The sequence below is a fragment of the Gorilla gorilla genome, chromosome 5 (assembly GCF_029281585.2).
Source record: "Gorilla gorilla gorilla isolate KB3781 chromosome 5, NHGRI_mGorGor1-v2.1_pri, whole genome shotgun sequence".
Classification (NCBI taxonomy): Eukaryota; Metazoa; Chordata; class Mammalia; order Primates; family Hominidae; genus Gorilla; species Gorilla gorilla.
This window is the reverse complement of record NC_073229.2, coordinates 159637972-159662316: the sequence shown is the minus strand read 5'-3', so window position 1 is coordinate 159662316 and position 24345 is coordinate 159637972. Positions and strand designations below refer to the sequence as shown.

Sequence of the window (24345 nt, the reverse complement as noted above, 5' to 3'; positions counted from 1 at the left end):
TCCTAGGATTTGATGTTTCTTAATGATATTGTAAATGGCATTTTAAAAAATTTTGTTTTGTATTTGTTGCTGGTACATATATGTAGAAATGTATTTAAAATTTTTTAACATTGTATCCATTGATTTGCTAAAATCACTTATTGCAAGAGTTTATTTATTTATTTTTGAGACAGGGTCTTGCCCTGTCACTCAGGCTGGAGTGCAGTGGTGTGATCTCGGCTCACTGCAACTTATACTTCCCAAGTTCAAGCGATCTTCCCACCTCAGTCTTCCAAGTAGCTGGGACTACAGGCATGCACCACCATTCTTGGCTAATTTTTTATAGAGACAAGGTCTCACTACATTTTCCAGGCTAGTCTCAAACTCCTGGGCTCAAGCAGTTCTCCCACCTCAGCCTCCCAGAGTGCTGGGGTTACAGGTGTGAGCTATCACGGCCCACAGAGTTTATTCTTACATTGTTTTGATTTTTCTACATATGCAATCATGTAATATGTTAATAACGATAGTTTTATCGCTTTTTCAGTCCTTATGCCTTATCATTTTGCTTGCCTTGATACAAATCAAGATTTAATTTCTTTATTATCAATCTTTTTTTTTTTTTTTACTTCTGTCAGCTATTTGATAGACTGTAGTTTTTGAGGGATGTGTCTATTTAATCCAAATTTTGCATTTCTGTAGCATCTGAAAGGCTGTCCCATGTTTTCATTCATGGTATTGGCAGTTTGTTTTCTCTCAATTTCTTGATCAGCCTTAGGATTTTAAATTTATGAGTCTTTTCAAAAACCAACCTTTAGCTTTGATTTTCTCTATTGTACATTTATGTACTATTTTAGTGATTTTTTTTCTTGTAACTGTATTTTCCTTCTTTATACTTATTTGGGTTTGATTTGCTACTTATTCTAGCTTTAAAATTGGGTTTTATAAGAAAGATTTCAGTCTTCTTTTATATGCATTTAAGACTAAATTTCCATTTAAGTACTACTTTACCTGCATCTCCAAAATTTTGAATATTGTGTATTTTTATTATTTAACACAAAATATTTTCTAATTTCCATTTTAATTGATCATTATTTAGAAGTATGTTGCTTAGTTTAAGGCAGCAGATGCTTTTCTAGTTATCTTTTATTGGTTTCTGTCTTCCATTGTTGTCAGATAACATTATGAATGATTTCAATCCTCTGAGTTTATTGAGGCCTTTTTAATGACCATTTTATGGTCAGATTTGGTAAATATCCCATGCTCATTTGAAAAGAATGCAATTTCTAATGTTGAGTGCAGTGTCCTATGTATGTCAGTTAGGTCAAGTTTAATTGTGCTCAGTTCTTCTTTTTAATTTTTTTGGTCTACTTATTCTATCAGCTGTTGAGAGAGGTATTAACATTTCCATTCCGATTTTGAGTTTATTTTTCTTGTATCTCTTGTCAAGTTATCACTTTTATCATAATGCAGCGCCCTTCTTTATCTCTAATAATTCATAGCCCTAAATAATTTTTTAGCCCTAAATATGATGGGAGATCCAGTTTTGCCCTTCAGTGCTTTTCCACTTAGCCATTTAGTCTTCTGTCTCATGCCGCTTCAAAATTTGGCGAATTCTTTGAGCAGGAGACTGGCTATATGTTAGACATCCTTCAGGTATCCATTTTTGTCGCTGTAGCCCCCAAGCATGCCAAAATATCCGCTGGTTTCTCTGTCCCTCAGTAGCAACCTTCTGCCACAAATCACACCTGGATTATCAACCTAGAACTGTGACCAGAATTGGTAGATGACCCCAGATGAAAAGTTGCTCTTGGTCCTCAGTGTAAATTGACCACACCCTCCAGGGCTTCACCTTTGCCTGTTTTGTTTTGGTCCCCTTCCCCTGGCGGATCATGGTCTGCTAGCGCCACAAGCCTAGGAGATTTCACTACCTCTCTAGCTTCTCTATAGCATCAGAATTCAGTTTTGTGAGAAAAATTGGTCATGTGTTTGAAGCTTCTCAAATCTCCAGTTTTATCATTTTAGTCCTGTGGAATCACTAAAAGTTTTGCTTATTTCTCATTTTCCTGGCAGTGACTTTCTGCCTAAGCCAAACTCTGATCTTCAGCTCACACCCTGAATCAGCAAATGTCCCCAGAGACAAAAACAGCTGCCAGTCCATCAGCTGACCTCTGACTGATTCTCCCTTTCTGGAATTTTAATCTGTCTACTATACCTTCTTTCTGTACTTTTCTGATGCCTTTAAAATTTAAAATAAGATATTTGTAATTTATTTGGCTTTTTCCAGTTGTTACCCAAAGTGTTTACCTGCTGCATCCTACTGCATCCTACCCAGAATTAGAAATTCTAGTTGAGTCATATATATTCTACTTAGAAAATACCTAGATAAAGTTACTTTTCTGACTTTGACTCTTTTTTTTCTTCTTGTGTTTCTCCTACTTATTAGGAAAAATATAAACAAGGATTTTTCACCTTATTTGTAATGCATTAGCAAATGTAGTATTTTACTTTCACACTATGGTTTGCTGTTGTCTGGCTTTTTCTTTCTTTCCCCTTGAAGTTCCTTTGAACACAGTGAAATCATCATAGATCTTAAAGATTAGGTTATATGTAAATACTACTATGGGAACAACTAATTATAACATTGATTTTTTTTTTCCATGCGTGTAGTTGCAGATAATAATGAAGATGTAGATGGTGATGGTGTTCATGAAATAACAAGCCGAGATAGCCCGGTTTATCCCAAATGTTTGCTTGATGATGACCTTGTCTTGGGAGTTTACGTTCACCGAACTGATAGACTTAAGTCAGATTTTATGATTTCTCACCCAATGGTAAAAATTCATGTGGTTGATGAGCATACTGGTCAATATGTCAAGAAAGATGATAGGTAATTTTTTTTAATTGCACAACTAATTCTTGAAACTGAAACTAGTAGAAGTCTTTGTTCTGCCATTGGTAGTTGAAAGTCAGTGGGAGTAGAGTTATGGATTTGTATTAGAGAATAGTCTACTAGTTGTAGGTGTTGATCAGTCATTAACATTGATCAGAATGTTGTAGAAGAAATGGAGAACATCTAATTCAGTAATTACTTTTTTTCCGAGATGGAGTCTCGCTTTGTCGCCCAGGCTGGAATGCAGTGCTCCATCTCGGCTCACTGCAACCTCTGCCTCCCGGGTTCAAGCGATTCTACTGCCTCAGCCTCCCAAGTAGCTGGGATTACAGGCACTCACCACCACTCCTGGCTAATTTTTGTATTTTTAGTGGAGGCGGGGTTTGGCCAGGCTGATCTCGAACTCCTGACCTCAGGCGATCTACCTGCCTCAGCCTCCCAAAGTGCTGGGATTACAGGCATGACCCACCGCGCCTGGCTCAGTAATTACTTTTAAGTGGAAGGGAATAATTCATTTTAAGTGGTAGAGAGCTTCTGCCAGCTTAGTAGACATAATTTATGATATAAAGTTGCATTGTAAATATTTTATATTGCATTGTAAATGCTTTAATTGTCTAACCTCATATTTTTCTTTTCAAAGTAATGTTATCTGGGCTTCAGGTAAGGTAAATGAATCTTGAATGTTTTTTCTAAGAGTACTTCTATAGCTAATGCATGCTTGAAATCCCAAATGAAAAGTACAATGAAATACACATTTATACTAGAATTTTTTAAAAAATTGTTTGGAAAGCCAGTGGGGAATGGAAACAGGAAGATTGTCCAAAAAAAGCCCATTCACCTATTCATTTGCCTTAGGGGACACAAAGAAAATATGACAACTCAAAGGGTTTACAGTTTTTTATGTAAAATCAATTTTATGTCTTTTTTTTTTTTTTTTTTTGAGACAATATCTCACTCCGTCTCACTGGCTGGAGTGCAGTGGTGCAATCACAGCTTACTACAGCCTCAACCTCCCTGGGCTCAGATGATCCTCCCACCTCAGACTCCCACGTAGCTGGGACTACAGACATGTGCCACCATGCCCAGCTAACTTTTTTTCTATTTTTTGTAGAAGCGAGATTTCATCATGTTACCCAGGCTGGTCCCAAACTCCTGAGCTCAAGCAGTCCACCTGCCTCAGCCTCCCAAAGTGCTGGGGTTAGAGGCTTGAGCCGCTGTGCCTGGCAATGTCTATTTTATTAAAAACTCTTACAAAATTCTGAAGGAGTTAGTTTATCCCAGCTTTATATGGCAAAGGTATAATCATACTTCTCACTTTATATTTCTATAATAAAATAATCATGTGAAACCGATTGATAGTATACAAATGTAAGATGGACTGTTACTTTTAAGTCTTATAAAATTTGTAAGTTTCTAGATGGACACTCAAAATAATTTTTCCTTTTGTATTATTATGACTATTCATTATTTCTGGTTGCCTCACCTTGTACACTATATATTTTTTTCTCACCTCAAAATTATGAAAATTGTGTTAATGGAAGTATCTTTTTTTTGTACAGTGAACGGCCTGTTTCATCTTACTATGAAAAAGAGAATGTGGATTATATTCTTCCTATTATGACCCAGCCGTATGATTTTAAACAGTTAAAATCAAGACTTCCAGAGTGGGAAGAACAAATTGTATTTAATGAAAATTTTCCCTATTTGCTTCGAGGCTCTGATGAGAGTCCTAAAGTCATCCTGTTCTTTGAGGTATGAATTGAATGGACCAATTCAAATTAAACGATAGTTAATATTTAATAGCACAAATGTAAGCTACTATTTTTAGTAGTCCAGTAAGGCAAAAAAAAAAAGTTGTGTGAGAATTTAATCTCTAGGATTTAGTGTTTGTAAAATGCTGTGGAATACAAGTGAGACGCCCTTTTATAAACAGTGATAGCATATTTGCTGAGTGTTTACTATTTAACCATTTGGCCTACTGTGTATCATTTAATAATTACAACAGCCCTGTGACTGTTAACTGTAGTGAAGTGATGAATCCACTCGATATGAATGCATTTCTCCATTTTAAACCCATTTCACAAAGCATAAACTCATTTAACCATGTCAGACACCGTAAGAATATGTGTACCACCTGGATAAATAAAGATAAATGTACACAGATCAGTTAATTAATTCTATTTAATATGTAACCAAAAACGATGTAGAACTTATGATATGTGAAGGGTTAGTGGCGGGTCAGTGGAGTCAGGGAAAGCTTTATGGAATAGATGGCTTTTGAGCTGACTAGTTGTTATTATATAATTTTCTTACTGAAAATGATAACAAGGTTTGGAATAAAAGTGATTTCCCCAAAGTTACTCAAATTTTAAGTTTAAAAAAAATGCGTTTGCAGATAGTTTGAACCTAGAATACCACATTTCTTTACTCTATCGTGTGTTCTGTCTCCATAAGCAAAGGAAAATAGAGAAAGCTCCCTTCCAGTGTAAGCTAGATGGAGAAGTTTAGCATGGGAACAGCAGGGGACTTGGCATAACCAGTGCCGAAGATTCATTTTGTAGAATTACTTGTTTTTATGATCCTTGACTTTCAGGTTGTCTATGTGTATTTATGATACAAATATTCCAATATTTACATTTGTGATTATGTTGTGTGTGATTTACATAAAGCTGTTATTGTTGAAAAATTGATATAATTTGTATCTTAAGGAATTTTTTCTTCAAACTTTGTCATTTGTTATAATTTTCTTCTGTATTCATTTTAGTATTAAGAGATGAAGAAGGATAGATTGTTGTATTATAAACGCTTTTGGTTGCTTCTTAAGTTTTAATGTAATATGTTATTGCCTATGCAGCTGCTTTTTGATCTCAGTTTTTTAAGTGTTGAGGACAACTTGATAATGTCTCACAAGTCTTTAAAACCATTATTTTACTCTTAGGTATTTATCTTAAGGAAAAAAATGACAAGTCCATGAAGATGTGTGTGCAAGGATATTTATTTCGGCACTGTTTATAATAGCAAAAATTTTAGGGAGATAAAATAACCTACATTTAGATCAGTAAGAGATTTGGTTAAATAAGTTATAATTTTTGTTAAATTTATGGTATTTGTGACAGAAGAATAGTAGGCAGTCATTAACATTACGGTATTCATGTGTATGTATTGACATGAAGAGATATTCACTACATACTATATGAAAATAATTTGTGAAATAGCATTATTAGATTTGTAGTTCCACACATATGTTTAGGAATGCACAGAAAAAGATTTGGCCTGCAAACTAGATGTTAATGGTGACCATCTATGGGTCTGGATTACAAGTTGTTTTTACTTTGGATCTATATATTTTTTATATTACGTTTTCACTGAGCATGTATTATATCTGTAAAAAAGATTTAGGTATCCAAAAAGCACGGATGATTGGAGTCTGTATCATTTCTTAAGCAGTCTTCTTTCTATAAAGATCTCATTTTCGCAGCTGAGCTTTTAATAAGCACCAGTAAGTTTGAAGTGATAGCCTCTGATAAATATCTAGAATACGATCTCTGTGGCAGGTTGGTTGCAAATCCATGAGCTTTAATGTACAGACAGGATAGAGGAATGGAAGAAATCCTCTTGAGAAGCCTAATTATAACATACATCCAAAGAGAAAAATCCCAACTTCAGGAAGGTGATCCAAGACAAAGACCCAGAAATAGGGTTGTGAGTTTTTTAAACAAACAATCCTTTACAGTCTGCTGTGTTACATAAAAAACAATGAAAGCTTAAGAATTCTATGCCTATTATATTTGTACCTAGGTTATATTTGAGGTGATTAACACTTTGCTTTGGATTTGAAATAAATCATAGTATTTATTAATGAAAGATAAAATAGTCAGAAAATGGACCCTCCCTAATTGAATGAGTTAACTTTAAGGTGAATGAAATGAGATAAAAATGTTTTTATTCCCTGTAAAGGTTAATGTTTTTAAGTACTATACAAATGATTTTTTAAAGTTTTAATAATGTACCATTAGAAAATATTAAATTTTAGGTAGCTTAGTCTTCTGTGAATTTATTTGCAGATTCTTGATTTCTTAAGCATGGATGAAATTAAGAATAATTCTGAGGTTCAAAACCAAGAATGTGGCTTTCGGAAAATTGCCTGGGCATTTCTTAAGGTATGTTTTTCATCCATTTTAAACACTTTAAAACTAGTCTTCAAATTTAGTTGGCTGCTTTCTCCCAAATCAGTTTGGTCTCATATAAGGAATTAGAATCTAAGGTAATGTTGTAGGGATGAAGAGTTACTAATTCAAGCTCAGGTTATGCTCATTCAGATTCTTAAATATTTATTGATGGCCCAGTATGTGCCAGTTACACTGTTTGGTTCTGAGGATGTAGCATTTAAAAAGACACAAACAGCCATGCCATTATTTATTCAGTTCAACAAATATTAAGACTTTTCTATGTGCCAGCTACTGTTCTTGTCAGTGGACAAAGATGACAAATTCCTTGAACTCCTGGACTTCATATTCCAGCAACACAAACATAAAACAATTGATTTCACAATTTATCGTTTAATTATAAATTTTTATAAATATCGTAAAGAGGTATGGGATGGATGATGAACTGTGGGGTCAGGGAAAACATTCCTGAGGAAGAGACACATTGCCATCAGTGGGGAAGAAACAGTCCATGGTAGAGGGTACAATATATGCAAAAACCCTGATATTTGAAGGAGCAGGGTTAATTCAGAAAATCAAAAGAAGGCCACCAAGATTGGAGGACAGAGACTACGGGGAGAAGAATGGTGCATGAAGAGGTTGCTAAGGTCAACAGGATGTTAATTATGATGAGGTCTTCTCAGTCATTATAGCAAGAGGAAGCCATTATAGAATTTAAAGAGCAATGGGAAGCCACTATGGGATTTTAAACAAAACAATAAAATAATCTGATTTGTGTTTTAGAAAGATATATACTCTGTTATGTGGAGAACAGATTCTAGAGGGAGCAAATGTAGATACTTGAAAATCACATTAGGAAATTCTTAACAGTAGTCTAGGTAAAAAATGTCTTTGTACATTTGTCTCTGACTAGGTGTCTCTGACTAGGATGTCTTTGACGAGATGTTTCAGCAAAGATGAAAGACGTAGATTGATTTTTAAAAAAGGATATTTTAATTTTGTAATTATCTTTTCCTTCAAACATCAATTTAAATTATGAAAAGTCTTGAGTAATTATTTTGTACCATCTTATAAAAACATTTTCATTTGTGAATCCATTCATTCAACAAATATGATCTGTAAAATGTGAGACAGTCTGCTAAATTCAGTACATTCATAGATAAATTAGACATTGTATATAGCTGCCCTCCAATTTAATTTCTATACAGACCTGTTACCTACATTATTATGTGCTATAGAACAGATGCTGTGAAAATCCGGTTGAGACATTTAATCCATATTGGAGGTTAGAGAGAGATTTTAGAAGTTTTATAGTCAAAGAGCTGAACAGCCGCCAGGTTGGCTATGGTGAGTAAGTAATTTGAGAGTGGCCTTAGCAATCACCTGGTCCAGTGTACTATCTATGATCACCCTTATATAAATCTGTTATGCCTTTTTCCATACCACCTTCCATACTGATTTAGAGCAAAGAAAAAAAGCCATTAAAAAAAAGCAAAATACTCACTTTCACATAGTAAACAGTGCCATCGTGTGGTTTTATTAGAAACTGCATTTCTTTTATGCTAAGATTTGTGCAGACCTGCAGAATTTACTGTAAGTTGCACTTCGGAAGCAGTAACATATTTCAGGGCATTTCTACCTCTAAGTACTATATGGATTTTTATTTATTTATTCATCTTATGCCATTGGCAAAAATGGCAGTCAAGAATTCTTATCCCATCCCCACCCCCCAGAAAGAGTAAGGTATTCTGTGTGCTTCACGTCTTCTAACACTTACCTGTCTTCTTCATTAGACTGTAAGCTTTTTAGAGTCACCAGTGACTTCTTTTGGGTAAATATGTTGAACATTTTCAGTCCTTATTTTACTAGATCTTTTTGCATTTAATATATCACTCTCTTGAAACTCTATGCTATAATATCACCAGCTCCCAGCATATTAATGTCACATAGAAAGTGTTTGGTGAATATATATTGAGGGAATTAATCATTGATGATAGAGAGAGTGGCAAGGATAAAATTCATCTTCAAGAAAGTGGCATGACGGATGCAGTAGCTGACTCCTGTAATCCCAGCACGCTGGGAGGTGAGGTGGGCCGATCACTTGAGGTCAGGAGTTTGAGACCAGCCTGGCCAATATGGTGAAACCCTGTCTCTACTAAAAATACAAAAATTTGCCAGGTGTGGTGGTGTGCGCCTGTAATCCCAGCTACTCGGGAGGCTGAGCGGGGAGGATTGCTTGGACACAGGGAATGGAAGTTGCAGTGACCCGTGATTGCACCACTGCACTCCAGCCTGGGTGACAGAGTGAGACTCCATCTCAAAAAAAAAAAAAAAAAAAAAAGGGAAGTGGCATGAAGACAATTAAAATTTAAATCTTTTATTACCTATCCTGTTGGTACGAGGGATATCTTGGATAATTGTTAAGTTATTACAGTAATTCAAATGAGACTTATACTAATTCTCAGCTATGCCTCAGATTCTCAGGTACTTTCAGTTCTTTTAGTACATATATGTGGCTATTCTTTTAAACTAAAAAGTAATAAAGCCGTATTTATTTGAGCTCTACATTATATAATTTATAACCATAATGGCAGGGTCTTGGCTGAATCTTAGTTGTTTACTCATGCTAAGCAACATATTAATGTAAACTAAATTGCCTGTTTAAATTAGTCTGTGGAAAGTATGATTTAGAAGCTGGGGAATATCTTTTTAAAATCACCGTGATAAGCTTTGGGGAGCTGTAGGAGAGTTTATGAAGGGAGTCTCGAGTGCTTATGATTTAATGACTGAACATATCTATTACTCGATTTAGAATGGTTCTTTACCCCTGTGTGTCATTTGACACTAATCACAATGTCACCCGCTCAGCTTATAACCTCCATTGTCTTTACATTCTTTCCTAAAGGGGTAGGGGAAAAGATGGGCTATGTTTTGCCATCTCTTTTTCCTTGTTGATGCATCATTCCTGAACTTATCATTCCTGAACAACGTTCTGAATTTTGCCTCTGCCACTAAAGCTTCTCCAACCAAATCACTAGTGATTTCTGTTTGCCAAATGTATTGAACATTTTTTAGTTATTTTGTCACATCTATGCATTTAACATATCACACTCTTGAAACTCTGTTACCTTGGTTTTCTTGACACCATCCTCTCCTAATTTTTCTTATACCAGTCCTACTCATGGTTTCATCTTTAACCCACTTTTCTTGGAACCGCTTTTCTCACCTGTGCTTCAGATTTGTAAATTCAGTCACCTGCTGGACATTTCAGCTTGGATGACTTATAGATATGTCAGATTCCTCCAAACTGAGTATCCTTGCTACTCTCTCTGCCACTTCAATTGGTGGTACCACCATCTGTCCACTCTCCCAGATTTACGAACTTAGAGTTACACTGTTTTGGTAGCTACAAGTCACATGGCTGTTTGAATTCAAATTAAATATAATTAAAAATTTACTTTCACATTTGTGCTAGCCATACTTCAAGTGCAGGGTAGCCACATGTGGATTCCGTATTGGTTAGCACAAATTGGTTAGAGTATTCCCATCATTATAGAAAGCTCTCTTGGACAATACTATCTTAGAGCCTTTCTTGCCTCTTTGTTTTTTTTTTACTTTCCAAGTTACATAAGTCTACAAGTAACAGTTGTTAAATGTGTTCCCTGCACTCAGTGCCTATTCTTCTAATTTAAGATATTAAGTTACATGAGTCTACAAGTAACAGTTGTTAAATACCTTCCGGGCACTCAGTGCTTATTCTTCTAATTTAAGATACTTCATGTTTTGTGTGAACTGTTGCAAAGGGTTCAAACTATTTTTCTGCTCCTAATTTGTAGAGGACATAAAGGTTAGAAAGACGTCTCATTTCCTATTTTGAGTCATGGTCTAATGAAAGAGAACGTATTCTGAGTTGGTAAGATTTTTATGTTTCTCATAAAAATCTCCATTTTAGGGCCAGGCGTGGTGGCTCACACCTGTAATCCCAGCACTTTGGGAGGCCGAGGTGGGCAGATCACCTGAGGCCAGGAGTTCAAGACCAGTCTCACCAACATGGCAAAACCTCTGACTATACTAAAAACACAAAAATCAGCCAGGTGTGGTGGCATGCACCTGTAATCCTAGCTACTCGGGAGGCTGAGGCACAAGAATCACTTGAACCCAGAGGAGGTGGAAGTTGCAGTGAGCCAAGATTTTGCCACTGCACTCTGGCCTGGATAACAGAGCGAGATTCTGCCAAAAAAAAGAGACAAAAACCTCCATTTAGTTAGCTTAAATATAAGTTTTGTTTAATAGGGTTTTAAAAATAGACCTTTGAAAGAAGGTACACTAAAATACTGAAAAAAATGTAACGAATGGCTTGAATGAGTTTAATTATCTTGAAATGATTTTAACTTTTTAAAAATTTAAAACATAAAATTTTAACCATTAAAAATACTGATATTAAACAAATGGAAAATTTGTGTCTTGTGTAAATATACAGTTTAGTCTTTATCATAATTATTTCAAACGTGTATTGATCACTTCCTTTGTTCAGCGTGAAATCTGGCACAGTAATGTAAATGCTGTACCGACAGTCTGAAATTGTTGTACACGTGAAAAGAGAGCTATCAGGAAAATATTTTAAAAGCCATTTGGGCTACCTTTTGTCAAAAATGATCTGGAACTGTGCTTAACTATTTAATGTTCTTTGCTTTTTAAAACTAAGAAATTTCAGCATGCCATATTAATCTTTTAAAAATGTTTCCGACTTTATGCTGTTGCTTTATTGGATATATTTATTTTCAATGAAGGTAACATTTTATATGAATTCTTATTTTAAGCTTCTGGGAGCCAATGGAAATGCAAACATCAACTCAAAACTTCGCTTGCAGCTATATTATCCACCTACTAAGCCTCGATCCCAATTACATGTTGTTGAGGCATTTGAATGGTGGTCAAAATGTCCAAGAAATCGTTACCCATCAACACTGTACGTAACTGTGAGAGGACTGAAAGTTCCAGACTGTGTAAGTTAATAGTACATATTAAGTGTATGTCATCTAGCGTTGAAATTAAATGGTGACATAGCATGTTTTTCGTTTCTAAAAAGATAAGGCCTCTAATAATAATTTTAATAGATTTCTGGGGTTATATATTAAGCCTGTAATAGCTGATATTTAAAAGATGCTTAAATGAATTTTAAATGTGAAATGTGGCTTTTAGTATTAGGAAAAATGTTTTGTTATAATTTGATTTTCAAAAATTAAAAGGTTGATTTAAAGCAGGAGTTGAAAAATAGTTTCTGTAAAGGGCCAGATAGTAAATATTTTAGTTTTTGGCCCTGTAGTTTCAGTCAATTTTGCCTTTATAGTGTGAAAATAGCTACATAGACATATGTAGGCCATAACTGAACAAATGGGTGTGATGTGTTCCAATAAAAGTTTATTTACAAAAACAAGTAGCAGGCCAGATTTGGTGTGTGGGCTGCAGTTTGCAGACTCCTGATTTCTGGGCACATTTTTCACAATATTATTCAAATAATCAGTATGTAATGTTTCTACTGCTGCTGTTTTCCATACATTAATATTATAAATAATCTTAGCAAAGAATTGGCCCTAAAATAAAAAAGTTTTGCTTTTGTCTAATTTCTTGTAAGACATTAATTTTTCAGGTCATTTGCACGTTCTGTAGCTGATATGTACTGTCACCACAGGGCTGATTTGCATTGGTTTGGATGGAGTTAAATCTATTATTTGAGAAATGAGGATTTTTAAAACTTGAGATTTTTATGATACTAGTTTTGTGATATTAAAGCCAGAGATATGATAGTATATCAGAGCCATGGCGTAACTCATAAGTATTGGTGAAGAAGCAGAAACAAAGGATAGAGTTATTAAAATCATTTCATGTGACCTTTGTGGTCATATTTTTTCCTCCAAAATTTTTATGGCTTTTTGGTTATAGGACTGTAGTTTTAAGCAGCTTTTTAATTTTATTTAGAATAATGTACAAATAAAAGTAGAATTTTTTTCTGGATTACATTTTGAAAATATTTTCATATTATTTGTTTCAGTATTTTAAAAACTATATGCTAGAAAAAGAAAAAGGTGAACATGGTATATAAATTTTCATATTTTAATGCATATTTAGATAAAGCCATCTTACCGCTCTATGATGGCTCTTCAGGAGGAAAAAGGTAAACCAGTGCATTGTGAACGTCACCATGAGTCAAGCTCAGTAGACACAGAACCTGGATTAGAAGAGTCAAAGGAAGTAATAAAGTGGAAACGACTCCCTGGGCAGGTGAAGTGTTTGATAATAGTGGATTTATTTAGATATTTACTTATTACCTTAAAAACTCCAATAACTCCTAGGATATCTAGCTTACTACTTAAAATGCTTGCTATTTATCCTTGTTTTTAACCACAATTTTGCCTTTCCATTAATTAATTTGACAAATAATAATAGAGTGCCTAGCATGTGTATATAAGCACTATCTTACATTCTTAGTTTGGGCACTTGGGCAATTGCATTAGCTTGGGCTGCTATAACAAAATACCACTGACTGGGTGGCTGAAACAGCAGACATTTATTTCTCACAGTTCTGGAGGCTGAGAAGTCCAAGATCAAGATGCTAGCCAGCCTAGTTCCTGGTGAGGGTCCACTTTTTGACTTGGATCCCGCCTCCTCTTTGCTATATTCTCACATGGTGGAGAGAGAGATCACCTTTCTCGCGTCTTTTCTTATAAGGGCACGAATCTGATTCATGAGCTTCTCATTCTCAGGACCAAATTACCTCCCAAAGACCCCCACGTCTAAATACTATCACATAGGGGATTACAGCTTTAACATACAGTTTTTGAGAGGACATAGCATTCAGTGCATAGCAAAGATCAAGGTGCTGACTGGGTTGATTTCTTCTGAGGCTTCTCCTTGGCTTACAGTTGGCTGCCCTCTTGCTGCCTCTTCACATGATCTTTGTGCATGCACGCCCCTGTTGTCTCTCCCCCTATTGGATTAGGACCCTTCCATAATTATTTCATTTTAATGTAATTACCTTTTTAAAGACCGTATCTCCAAATACTGTTACATTCTGAGTTGTTAGGGGTTAGAGCTTTAGCATATTCATTTGAGTGACAAGGGGTGGGGGTGTGAGTGGGAGGAGAGAGGACACAATTCAGCCTATAACAGCAGTCAGATAACATAGAGTTTTAGCCTGGGCAATGTAGCAAGACCCATTCTCTTTTTGTTTTTATTTGAGACGGAGACTTGCTCTGTTGCCCAGGCTGGAGTGCAGTGGTGCAATCTCGGCTCACTGCAAGCTCCGCCTCCCGGGTTCATGCCATTCTCCTGCCTCAGCCTCCGGAGTAGCTGGGACTACAGGCGTCTGCCACCACGCCCGGCTAATTTTTTGTATTTTTAGTAGAGATGGGGTTTCACCATGTTTGCCAGGATGGTCTCCATCTCCTGACCTCGTGATCCACCTGCCTCGGCCTCCCAAAGTACTGGGATTACAGGCGTGAGCCACCATGCCCAGCCAGCAAGACCCATTCTTTTAAAAAAAATTTTTTTTAATTAGGTGGGCATGGTGGCATGCACCTGTAGTCCCAGCTACTCAGGAGGCTGAGGAAGGAAGATTGATTGAACCCAGGAATTCAAGGCCGCAGTGAGCTATGATTGTGCCACTGCACTCAAGCCTGGATGACAGAATGAGATCCCATCTCTTTAAAAAAAAAGAATTAAAAATTAAAAAAAAAATTTTTTTGATGTCTGTAAGACGTATATCTCTTAATGTTTATGGAGTCATGAAATTCTTCACAGCACCTGGCTTCTTCCTGAATCACACTTTGATAGAGATATGTACATGTATATACTTCTGCCACAAGCTGAGCAGAATTTAAGCTTTTACTAAAGTGTTCTTACTAGATTAGCATTTTATGCAGTGGCAAGAAGCATTGCTGATACAATTTTGCAGTGTTTTACTTGTTTTTATAAAGAATGGAGTGGTTTATTTTATGCATATGAGCTGCTACCAGATGAAATTTATCCAAAATCTTAATTTATTCAAACATCTAATGTAGAAATAACAGCTTACTATTCTTACTTATTCATCTTCATTTTCTATATTTTACATCACATTTGACTTTCTTTTTGAGGCTGATTTTACAGATACATTTTTAAATCACTTTGAGTTAGAATACTTTAAGCATAATATGGAGAGAATAACACTTAGATTATGCCCTTGGGGAACTTCCAAGTTAGGTGGGAAAAGAAAGCAGTTACAGTGTTGTTTATTTTCAGATATGCTTCAGAGAAGTCTTGATGAAATGAGGAAATGTAGGTATAAAGATGATTGTACAGATCAGCTGTTCTCAAAATGTAGTTTGGAGACTCTGGGAGTTCTGAGTCCCTTTCAGGGGGTTCTTGAAGTCAACTTCTTTTCATAATGGTTCTAAGGTGTTACTAGTCTCATTCAGATTCATTCTCTTACAAGTATGTACTAGCATTTTCTAGAGGCTAAATAACGTGATATCACAAGAGAGCAGAGGCATTTACGAAAATCTAGATTTTATTCAGCTAGGCATTTAAAGTTAGCAAGTTATTTTTATTTTATTTTTATGAAAACTCCAAATAGCCTCCAAAAAAGTGTTCAAGAATGTAAAGCATCTCGAAACTAAAAACATTTGAGAATTGCAGATATGAAGACTGAACTACAATGGTGGAAGAAGGGCTCATTCAACAGTGGAGCTTGAGATAGACTAGGATGCCCAAGGTAGGGATGAGTGAAGGAGGGACAAGGACGGGTATTTCATATGAAGGCAAAGTTGCAAATAAGTGGGAAAGGAACTGTTGTATTCATTAGGCACTCAAAAGCTTAGCTGGTTGGAAACCAGAATTTGTAAAAGAGGAGATAAAGTAGTGTACTGGATGAGGCCCACATTGTGGAGTGTCTCAAATGGTAGCCTAATACTTGATTGTGAGGGATATGAGGAATAATGGAAGGTTTTCGGGGAGTGAGAAAAATAACTGTATTTGAGGATGAATTAATGCAGGCAGTGGCATGGGGAGATCTTGAAGTAGTAACATCAGAATTAGATGGCAGTCATTGATGTATGAGGTGATGAAGGTCTAATAAATACGAGAGACAGAAAGTAAGAACCAGCATGATTTAGTGACTGACAAGGTAGTAAAGGAGGAGAAACAGTCAAGGCTTTTGAGGACCTTTATTGTTATTATCAGACTTTCATTGAGTGTCTGTTCTGGATAGGGCACAGTGTCAAAACCTGAGAATACAAAGAACTTGATAGCGGGTTCAATGTTTTCATTTTCAGCCTAGGTGATTGGGCACAGAGTTTTCCTTAACCTACACTTCTACTCTAGGAGCAGCAGCAAGTGGTTATAAAGCCTCCTGACATTTCTTTCAGTTTTTGTTCCCTTGTTACCCTCCTCTCCCTTTTCTTAATTATGTGGTTGGAGGATGTAGAGAAAAGATGGGTAGCATGGAGTCTGGAGAATGCAGAGAAAGGATGGGTAGCATGGAGTCTGGTACATGATTGACACTTAACAAATTCTTTTGAATTTTTCACATTCCTAGTAGCTGGTCATAATGCTGTCTCCAGAGGAACTGCTAGATCTTGGTACTATTTGTGAAAAACCTGGTACCTGTCTATAAAGCATGCCCTTGAAGTAACAGTCTTTGAGTAGATCCATTAAGCTAGGCTTGACCCTTTGAATAATCCCTCTTAGCCATATAGAGCTAATAATGGTTACTCTTAGCTAGTAATAGCTACTCATAGGGTGGCTGTGATGAATATATTCAAAGACATTTGTAATAAAGTACAACTTTCATGACATATAGTAAGAGCCCAGTATACGTTAAATTCAACTTTTTGAATTATAAGAAACAGAAGAACTAAGGCTCACTGAAGGTTGGAAGAGATAGAATTAGGATAAATAAACGTAACTGGTATTTACTACAGTAGATATTAATACCCAGAAAATTTGGGCTTCATCTGGTAGAAGAGGGTGAAAACATTAAAATTTTGAAGAAATTGTAATAATGAATGAGAGACCAATAAGGGCCGATTGATTACTTTGAAAATACATTTTGGAAGGCAGCCACAAAGGGTGATTATTTTAAGATAGGCAAAGAGAAAATAAGCATTCATACATTCTGGCTTAAGCTAGACCCCATAGGTACTTGTGGTCTTAAAAAAAGCTTGTGACTTTAACAAAAGTGACTTACTAGTGCTGTCATAGAATAAGGCTGTGACATACATTCTTTTAGTAGCTATATAGAAGCAGTGTGGCAGTGATGGCTTTAGAGTATCAGATATTGAAATTTTTCTATTCATATTTAGGTGAATTAAGTACTACTTAAACATGAAGAACAAATCCACTTTAAAAATTTCATGGACACTCATTCTCTTTTTACAAAGTAATTTACTATGGTTTTTCACCATTCTGCATACTTGTTTTTCTCTTTCTCTGCATCATAAAAGGACTTAAGAGAACTACAGTAATTGAAATTAAAAACTAGCCTTTGCGTTTTAATGTTTGCTAATTTATATTTTTTAAATGTATGTTTTTTAGGCTTGCCGTATCCCAAACAAACACCTCTTCTCACTAAATGCAGGAGAACGAGGATGTTTTTGTCTTGATTTCTCCCACAATGGAAGAATATTAGCAGCAGCTTGTGCCAGCCGGGATGGATATCCAATTATTTGTGAGTAATAATCCTACCTGTTTAATCTGATTGTAGTCCACGTGGAGGACATTCTTTAGTTTTTTTAAATTCATGGAAATCTTAACTTGAGTAATCCCCTGTACTACTAAATTAAAGAAAACGGATATCTTCAAGTAAAGAAAGTTCTTTTATAATAATTTTACACTTTTCTATACAGTAACTGTTCAGAAGTAGAATGAGAATGATCAAATGAAAGATGGTAAATTTATTTTTAAAACATGCAGGAGGATTTTTGTAAACATTTTATATTTTAAATATAGAAATTTGGAAACAAGGATTAATAAATCTCATGGGGAACATTAGTCCAATGTGGCTAGTTGATAGCAGTGATGATTTGAGTTACAAAAGCCTCCAGATTTGCTGTGTAGTGGAATACCAATAATTGACTCAAGAGTACCTAGATGAAAACTTCTCATTATGATAGAGAAGTCAGCAGAGAGGCCAAGCAATTATTTCTGTTGCTTTAGAGACATTCTAAAGTGAGCATTATCATGCTGTTCTAGACTTAGAAGCATTAAATACTCTCTCCTTTACTTCTGACTCAATAATAAAACCAGCTCTCTTCTGCAGAAGTAGCCAGCTCCTTGTGGGCATCTGCCCTAAACACTAGATCTTGTTGAACTTTCCTCAGCTTAACACAGTTTGCTATTACTTGGTTGATTCCCTTTTTTTTCATCAGGGACTCATAATTGACTTGATTGGCATTTATTAAGTAGATATTGCTCCCCATGAAATAGTAATAAATTTTAAAAATAAAAAATCACTTGTGTCATTTGATTACCACTATGCTATTTTTAAAATTCACCAAAAACCCATATGTAGAGGGAAAAAAGGTTCTTAGGAAATACTCCTAAGTTATTAATAGTAATTTATTTCTTTTGGATAGTGAAAGAATTATTTTATTCTGATTTTATGTTTTAAAAGCTTCTGTGATAAATATGTTACTTTATGCTTAAATAAACTTGCTTAAAATGCTATGTAGATTGAGATATTGCTTAGATCTCAAAAATAGAGGAGGAAGAGGAATCTTTGTCTTTGGTTTTTGACTATTTGATTATGATGTGTCTACTTGGAATTCCTTTAACTTGTTGAATATGCAGATCAATGTTTTTCACAAATTAGAGATGTGTTCAGTCATTATTTCTTGAAATGTTCTGTTTGGCCCTTTTCTCTTTCTTCTTCTGGGAGTCCCATTATGCCTGTGTTGGTACTCTTGGTGGTGTCCCACAAGTCTCTGAAACTTTTCTATTTTTCTTCATTCTTTTTCTGCTTTTTTCAGACTGGATAATCTCAGTTGACCTATTGTCAAATTTAGTAATTCTTTCAGTTTAGATCTGCTTTTGAGCCCCTCTAGTGAATTATTTATTTCAGTTATTGTATTTTTCAACTGTAAAATTTCTAGTTGGACTTTTTTTTTAATCATATCTATTTCTTTATTGATACTCTCTTTTTTGGTGGGAAATCCTTTTCACACTTTAATTCTTTAGATATAGTTTTCTTTAGATCTTTGAATATATTTATAATAGTGGATTGAAAGTCTTTGTTGAGAAAGCCCAGCATCTGGGCTTCCTCAGTTTCTATGTGGACGACTTTTTTCCCCTGTGTATGGGCCACTCTTTCCTGTTTTTTCCATTTCTCGTAATTTTGTATTGAAAACTGGATGTTTTAATAATACAGTGTGGCAGCTCTGGAAATCAGATGCCCCCCTTTCTCCCCTCACACCCACCCAAGATTTATTATTTTTGCAGTTAGCTTTGTGATTTTGGACTAATTCTGTAGTCTTTACTGTCTGTCATGTGTTGCCATTGATGTCTGTGCTCGGTTAAGTTAGTGGTCAGACAGAGACCACTGTTGTGGTTAGACAGAGATTTTTAAATACTTGAGTGGATAGGTCTACTGGTCTTTGCCAAGAGACTCTGTGTGTGTTGGGTTATACCTTCAATGCTTCGGTACACAATCTACAGCTCTGCCTTAGCTTTACTTTCTGTTTGTCCTGAGCCTCCTCACGTCAGCCCGAGTGAGAGGTAAAGCCTGTCAGGTCTTTCTTGGTTGTGCATATTCCCTTCACATACATGGATGGGAATCCTTCTAGATACCCAGGAATATTTTGGAGTTTATCAGTGTCCCCTATGGACATCTCATGCCCGGTTTTTTGTTTTGTTCTGTTTCATTTTGTTTTTTGCTTTTATTTTAAGTTCTTTGGTGAGCCTCTTCTTAGCCTCACTTGCAGCTGTGATATTAAATGATGCCACGGGTTGTTTTGACATGCACCTTAGGGTTAGGGCTGTCCTCCCAGAGCATGCTGTGAGCCAGGTCAAATAAAGGCAGGCCCTGACAGTGGATCTTTCCTGGAGGGCGAGACTGTCAAATAGTGAGAAGTCTTTGGGGATGGGGCTTTTAGGGAGCATCAGACCTGTTCTGCCCCATCCAGTAGCTACTAGTCTCTTGATTTTTATTGGTTTTTAAGGCTCCTTTAAAGTTTGAGACAGGAATGAGAACATAGCAAGTTAAAACACCGTAAAGCTCAATGTTCTTACCAAATTCAGCCATTTTTCTTAAATACTCTTCAAATTTTTGTAAGCTTTGCTTAATTTTCAGAGTTCTGAGAATGTTGATATTTGACAGTTTTTGCCAGTGTTCTTGTTGCTTCTGTGGGGAGGAGATTTTTTCTAAGATTCTTACTTTGCTATTCCACAAGTACAGTAGTCCCTCTTTTTCCATAGGGGATATGTTCTAAGACCCTCAGTGGAAGCCTGAAACCTCAAGTAGTACTGAACCCGATTGCCATCAGTAGAAACACATGTATGCTCATGCTTTCCACCCACAGATTTATATCTTTTCCATCTTAACAAAACACTTACCATGCACTAAAGGCCATTACTTTTGTCGTTTGAGGTGTGACAGCAAAACTAGCACAAACCTCTTTTTCGTTCTTCACAATTTCACGGATAGAAGATTTTTACTGTAGATCCTAGCAACTTCAACATATGATTTTTTTTCTTTCCTTTTTAAATCAAGAACTTTCACCTTTTCAGTCAAAGGAAGTACTTTATCGTTTCCCTTTGGCATATGCCAATTGCCAACATTATTACTCTTGCACCTTGTGACCGTTAAGTAAAATAAGGGTTACTTGAACAAAAGCACTGGGTGACAACCAGTCTGATAACTGAGACAGCTACTAAGTTTCTGATAGACAGCATCTATAGCGTGGATACATTGAACACAGGATAATTCACATGCTGGAGAGATGGAGCTAAATGGCATGAGATTTCATAACACTACTCAGAATGATGTGCATTTTAAAACTTAGGGATTATTTATTTCTGGAATTTTCCATTTAATATTTTCAGACCATGGTTGACTGCGGGTAACTGAAACCACAGAAGGTGAAACTGCACATAAGGGGGGACTGCTGTTATTTCTGAACTGCTAAGTATTTTAAAGGGCAATTGATTTTTACCACTAGATGGAAGCAGAGACTTGGAAACTTTGTTTTTCCGTGTTACTATCTTAGATTTCATTGTATGTTTAAACATATGGTAAAATACCACAGTGCTTTGTGTGTCTGATTGAGTCATTGTTAATTCCCATACTATCCCTGATTACTATCCCTGTTCATTTTAGTATTCAAATTTACTTTTGACAATAGCACAATTTAAATTTCTCATTACTTCAAATAATTAAATTTTTGGTTGGCGTTTAGTTGATTTTCAGGTGAAATAATAATGAAAGCCCAAATTATAGAATATAAGTGAATTGCAATGTAAATGTTATTATTCAAATGATGTAAATTTATTATTAAAGATTCTTAGGGGATTTCTTTAAAGAGATGAAAATAATTGATAATTATAGCAAAATTATAACTGAAAATTTTGCGTGTGAATTTTTGTGTAAAGCAAATGAAAAACTATTCTTAAGTAAATTTTGAAATTTTCTTTATGCTGCAAATGTCTTTGGTTATAATTTTGTTATAGACTGCTTATGTCTAAATAATATTAAATTATATATTTGTATATTATTGGATTAAGGATCTTCTGTCTGGAAACCTAATTTCTAAATATTTTCATTAGTATATGAAATTCCTTCTGGACGTTTCATGAGAGAATTGTGTGGCCACCTCAATATCATTTATGATCTTTCCTGGTCAAAAGATGATCACTACATCCTTACGTCATCATCTGATGGCACTGCCAGGTTAGTATCCTTGAGAAGTACTTATGTGCATGCTGTTTGCTGTCAAGGAAAGCAAAGAGAATATAAACTGATGTAACTACTCTTATGCTCCAGTCGTATTTTCCCAAGAAGGGACTGTCATAAATATGCATCATGCAGACTGATTCCATAAATTATAGTAACACTTTTTAAAGACATTTTTCTTAAATGTCTTTTATTTATGTAGTATATAATATTTCTAGTCCTCACCATCTTTAAATGATCATTATGTAAACTGATTAATGCTTTGAGATGGGGTTAGGGGTATTAAACATCTGAGTTTTTCCTAGAGCATAAGCTCTTGGTGGCAGGGATACTGTCTTCACTGTTGGCTGGATTTGCAGAGGGTAGAATCCAGTGGTGCTCAGTATATCACAGTAGAGGAAAAAATATGTACCTTATATTTTAAGAGTTTTATAGATTGGTTAAACATTTACATTTTTCAGAATGTCAATCTTAAAAGTAATTTATCCCTTTTCAATTTAATAAGTATCACAATAAAACATTTTAAAAGCTAACTTTAAAAGTTTCATTTATACTTTTTTTAGTTGCTTGTTCTACCTTGAATGTGTTCTAAAAATACTGTTAGTTTTCAAGGTGCTTTTATATACATCACTTAATTTGATTCTTACATCTATTAGGTAAGACATTATTCTCTCCACACACTACAAAACTGACATGTAAACAGTTGAGATCCATGCTGAATTCATTGTCATTTACTTCTGCCTTCTACTCTCTTAACACTTCGTGTTACTTTTAGTGTTCAGACCACTTCTTCTAGTGATCTTGCCAACCTCCTTTTCTGTATAAAACATCTAATCAAGATGTTATCATTATTGGTTAGTTTTTATTGAAATGAAAAAGATGAGAATTAGTAACAATTGACTTCCTTCTTGGTCATGCTGGGAACCTACTATTACTCCTTTTTGACAATATCCTCAAGAAACTATCTGATCTGTTCTTTTAGCACAGCCATTCTGTCCAATGCCAGGCCGTACTAGAGAAAAATATGTAACTTTGCTGAGGGGTGACTTTGGATTTGTAAGTCTTAATGTCACCTAAGCTGTCATCTCTGCTGAGGAATCCTTTTACTTTACTCAGCTTCCTTTTCTTTTTCCTCGGCAGCAGATCCAAACTTACCATGGACATTCTCTACAGTAAATCACAGACTTCCCACTTCATTAGATGACTATCTTCAATTTAGATGAAATTTAGTCAGGCATGAACTTTGTATATTTCCCTCTGATTTCCCTCCTAATATCCATAGATATGTCCATTTTTAATCTCTGTCCATCTCTTTTAACAAAGAGGCATGTGACTGACTTTTTAAAGGCTATTTGACCTGTGCTTTTAATCTCAGTCCCTGAAAATTTGTATTACATCTACTAGTCTGATTAATATCTTTCTCTCTATTGATTGTGTCCTCTCATCTTAGAAATATGCTCAAATGGGCCAGGCGCAGTGGCTTATGCCTGTAATCCCAGCACTTTGGGAAGCCGAGGTGGGCAGATCACTGGAGGTCAGGAGTTCGAGATCAGCCTGGCCAACATGGCGAAACCCTGTCTCTACTAAAAATACAAAAATAAGCCAGGTGTGGTGGTGTGCATCTGTAGTCCCAGCTACTTCAGAGGCTGAGGCAAGAGAATCACTTGAACTGGGAGGTGGAGGTTGCAGTGAGCCGAGATTGCGCCATTGCACTCCAGCCTGGGTGACAGATTGAGACTCCGCCTCAAAAAGAAAAAAGAAATATGCTCAAATTGCCTTATCTTAAAAACATCATTTTCAGTTCTTCCGGCCTTCTAGACTAGCCCATTATTTTTCTTTTTCTACACCATCAGAAGTATTCTACACATACTGTCTTTACTTCAGCCCAGTTATTCTGGCTTTCTTTCCCACCATGCTACATAAACTTCTTTCTTCAGAGGTTGGCAGTTTCTTGCTATTTTTAAATCCATTTGGACAGTTTAACTCCTGCTATGCTTGCCTTCATTGTAGTAATTGATTATTGACCAGTCTTGAAATATTTTGAATTCATAGTTTTCATTGACAACCTCTTCTCTTCTCTTTTTATTACTCTGACCAGTTCTATCCATTGTCTTTCTCTGATTTATTTTCCTCTGCCGATCGTCTATATGTTTTATCCCCAGGATCCTTTAGTTGATCATCTCCTGGTTTTATATGCTTATCCTAGTTTCTCTTACCTTTCCCAGCTTTGACTCTTGCTGATATGCTAATGACTTCTAGCGCACACCTTTTTTATGAATTTGACTTCCTATCACACGTTTCCATTTGAATGGCCCATTGCCACCTCAAATCCAAAACCAAACTTACCCACCTCCTTAAATTTTGTTTTCCTCTTTTAATTCTCTTAC

The 24345-nt window shown here is 35.6% G+C and overlaps 1 protein-coding gene across 19 annotated transcripts in view; it reads left to right on the top strand.

The window, feature by feature from the left end:
* AHI1 (Abelson helper integration site 1) overlaps positions 1-24345 on the top strand; it is a 215308-nt gene that overhangs the window by 37111 nt on the left and 153852 nt on the right. For 17 of the 19 annotated variants that reach the window (XR_010134375.1, XM_031012265.2, XM_004044725.4 and 14 more), the window contains 7 exons: positions 2647-2866; positions 4429-4621; positions 6934-7029; positions 11856-12041; positions 13165-13317; positions 17608-17740; positions 21832-21955. Coding sequence is in view for 18 of the 19 variants with exons in the window: in XM_031012265.2 (XP_030868125.2) it covers positions 2647-2866; positions 4429-4621; positions 6934-7029; positions 11856-12041; positions 13165-13317; positions 17608-17740; positions 21832-21955 (1105 nt within the window). In the remaining variant the exon portion in view is untranslated. The remainder of the gene's footprint in view (positions 1-2646; positions 2867-4428; positions 4622-6933; positions 7030-11855; positions 12042-13164; positions 13318-17607; positions 17741-21831; positions 21956-24345) is intronic. The other 2 variants (XM_055391068.1, XM_055391071.2) reach the window with 2 other exon arrangements.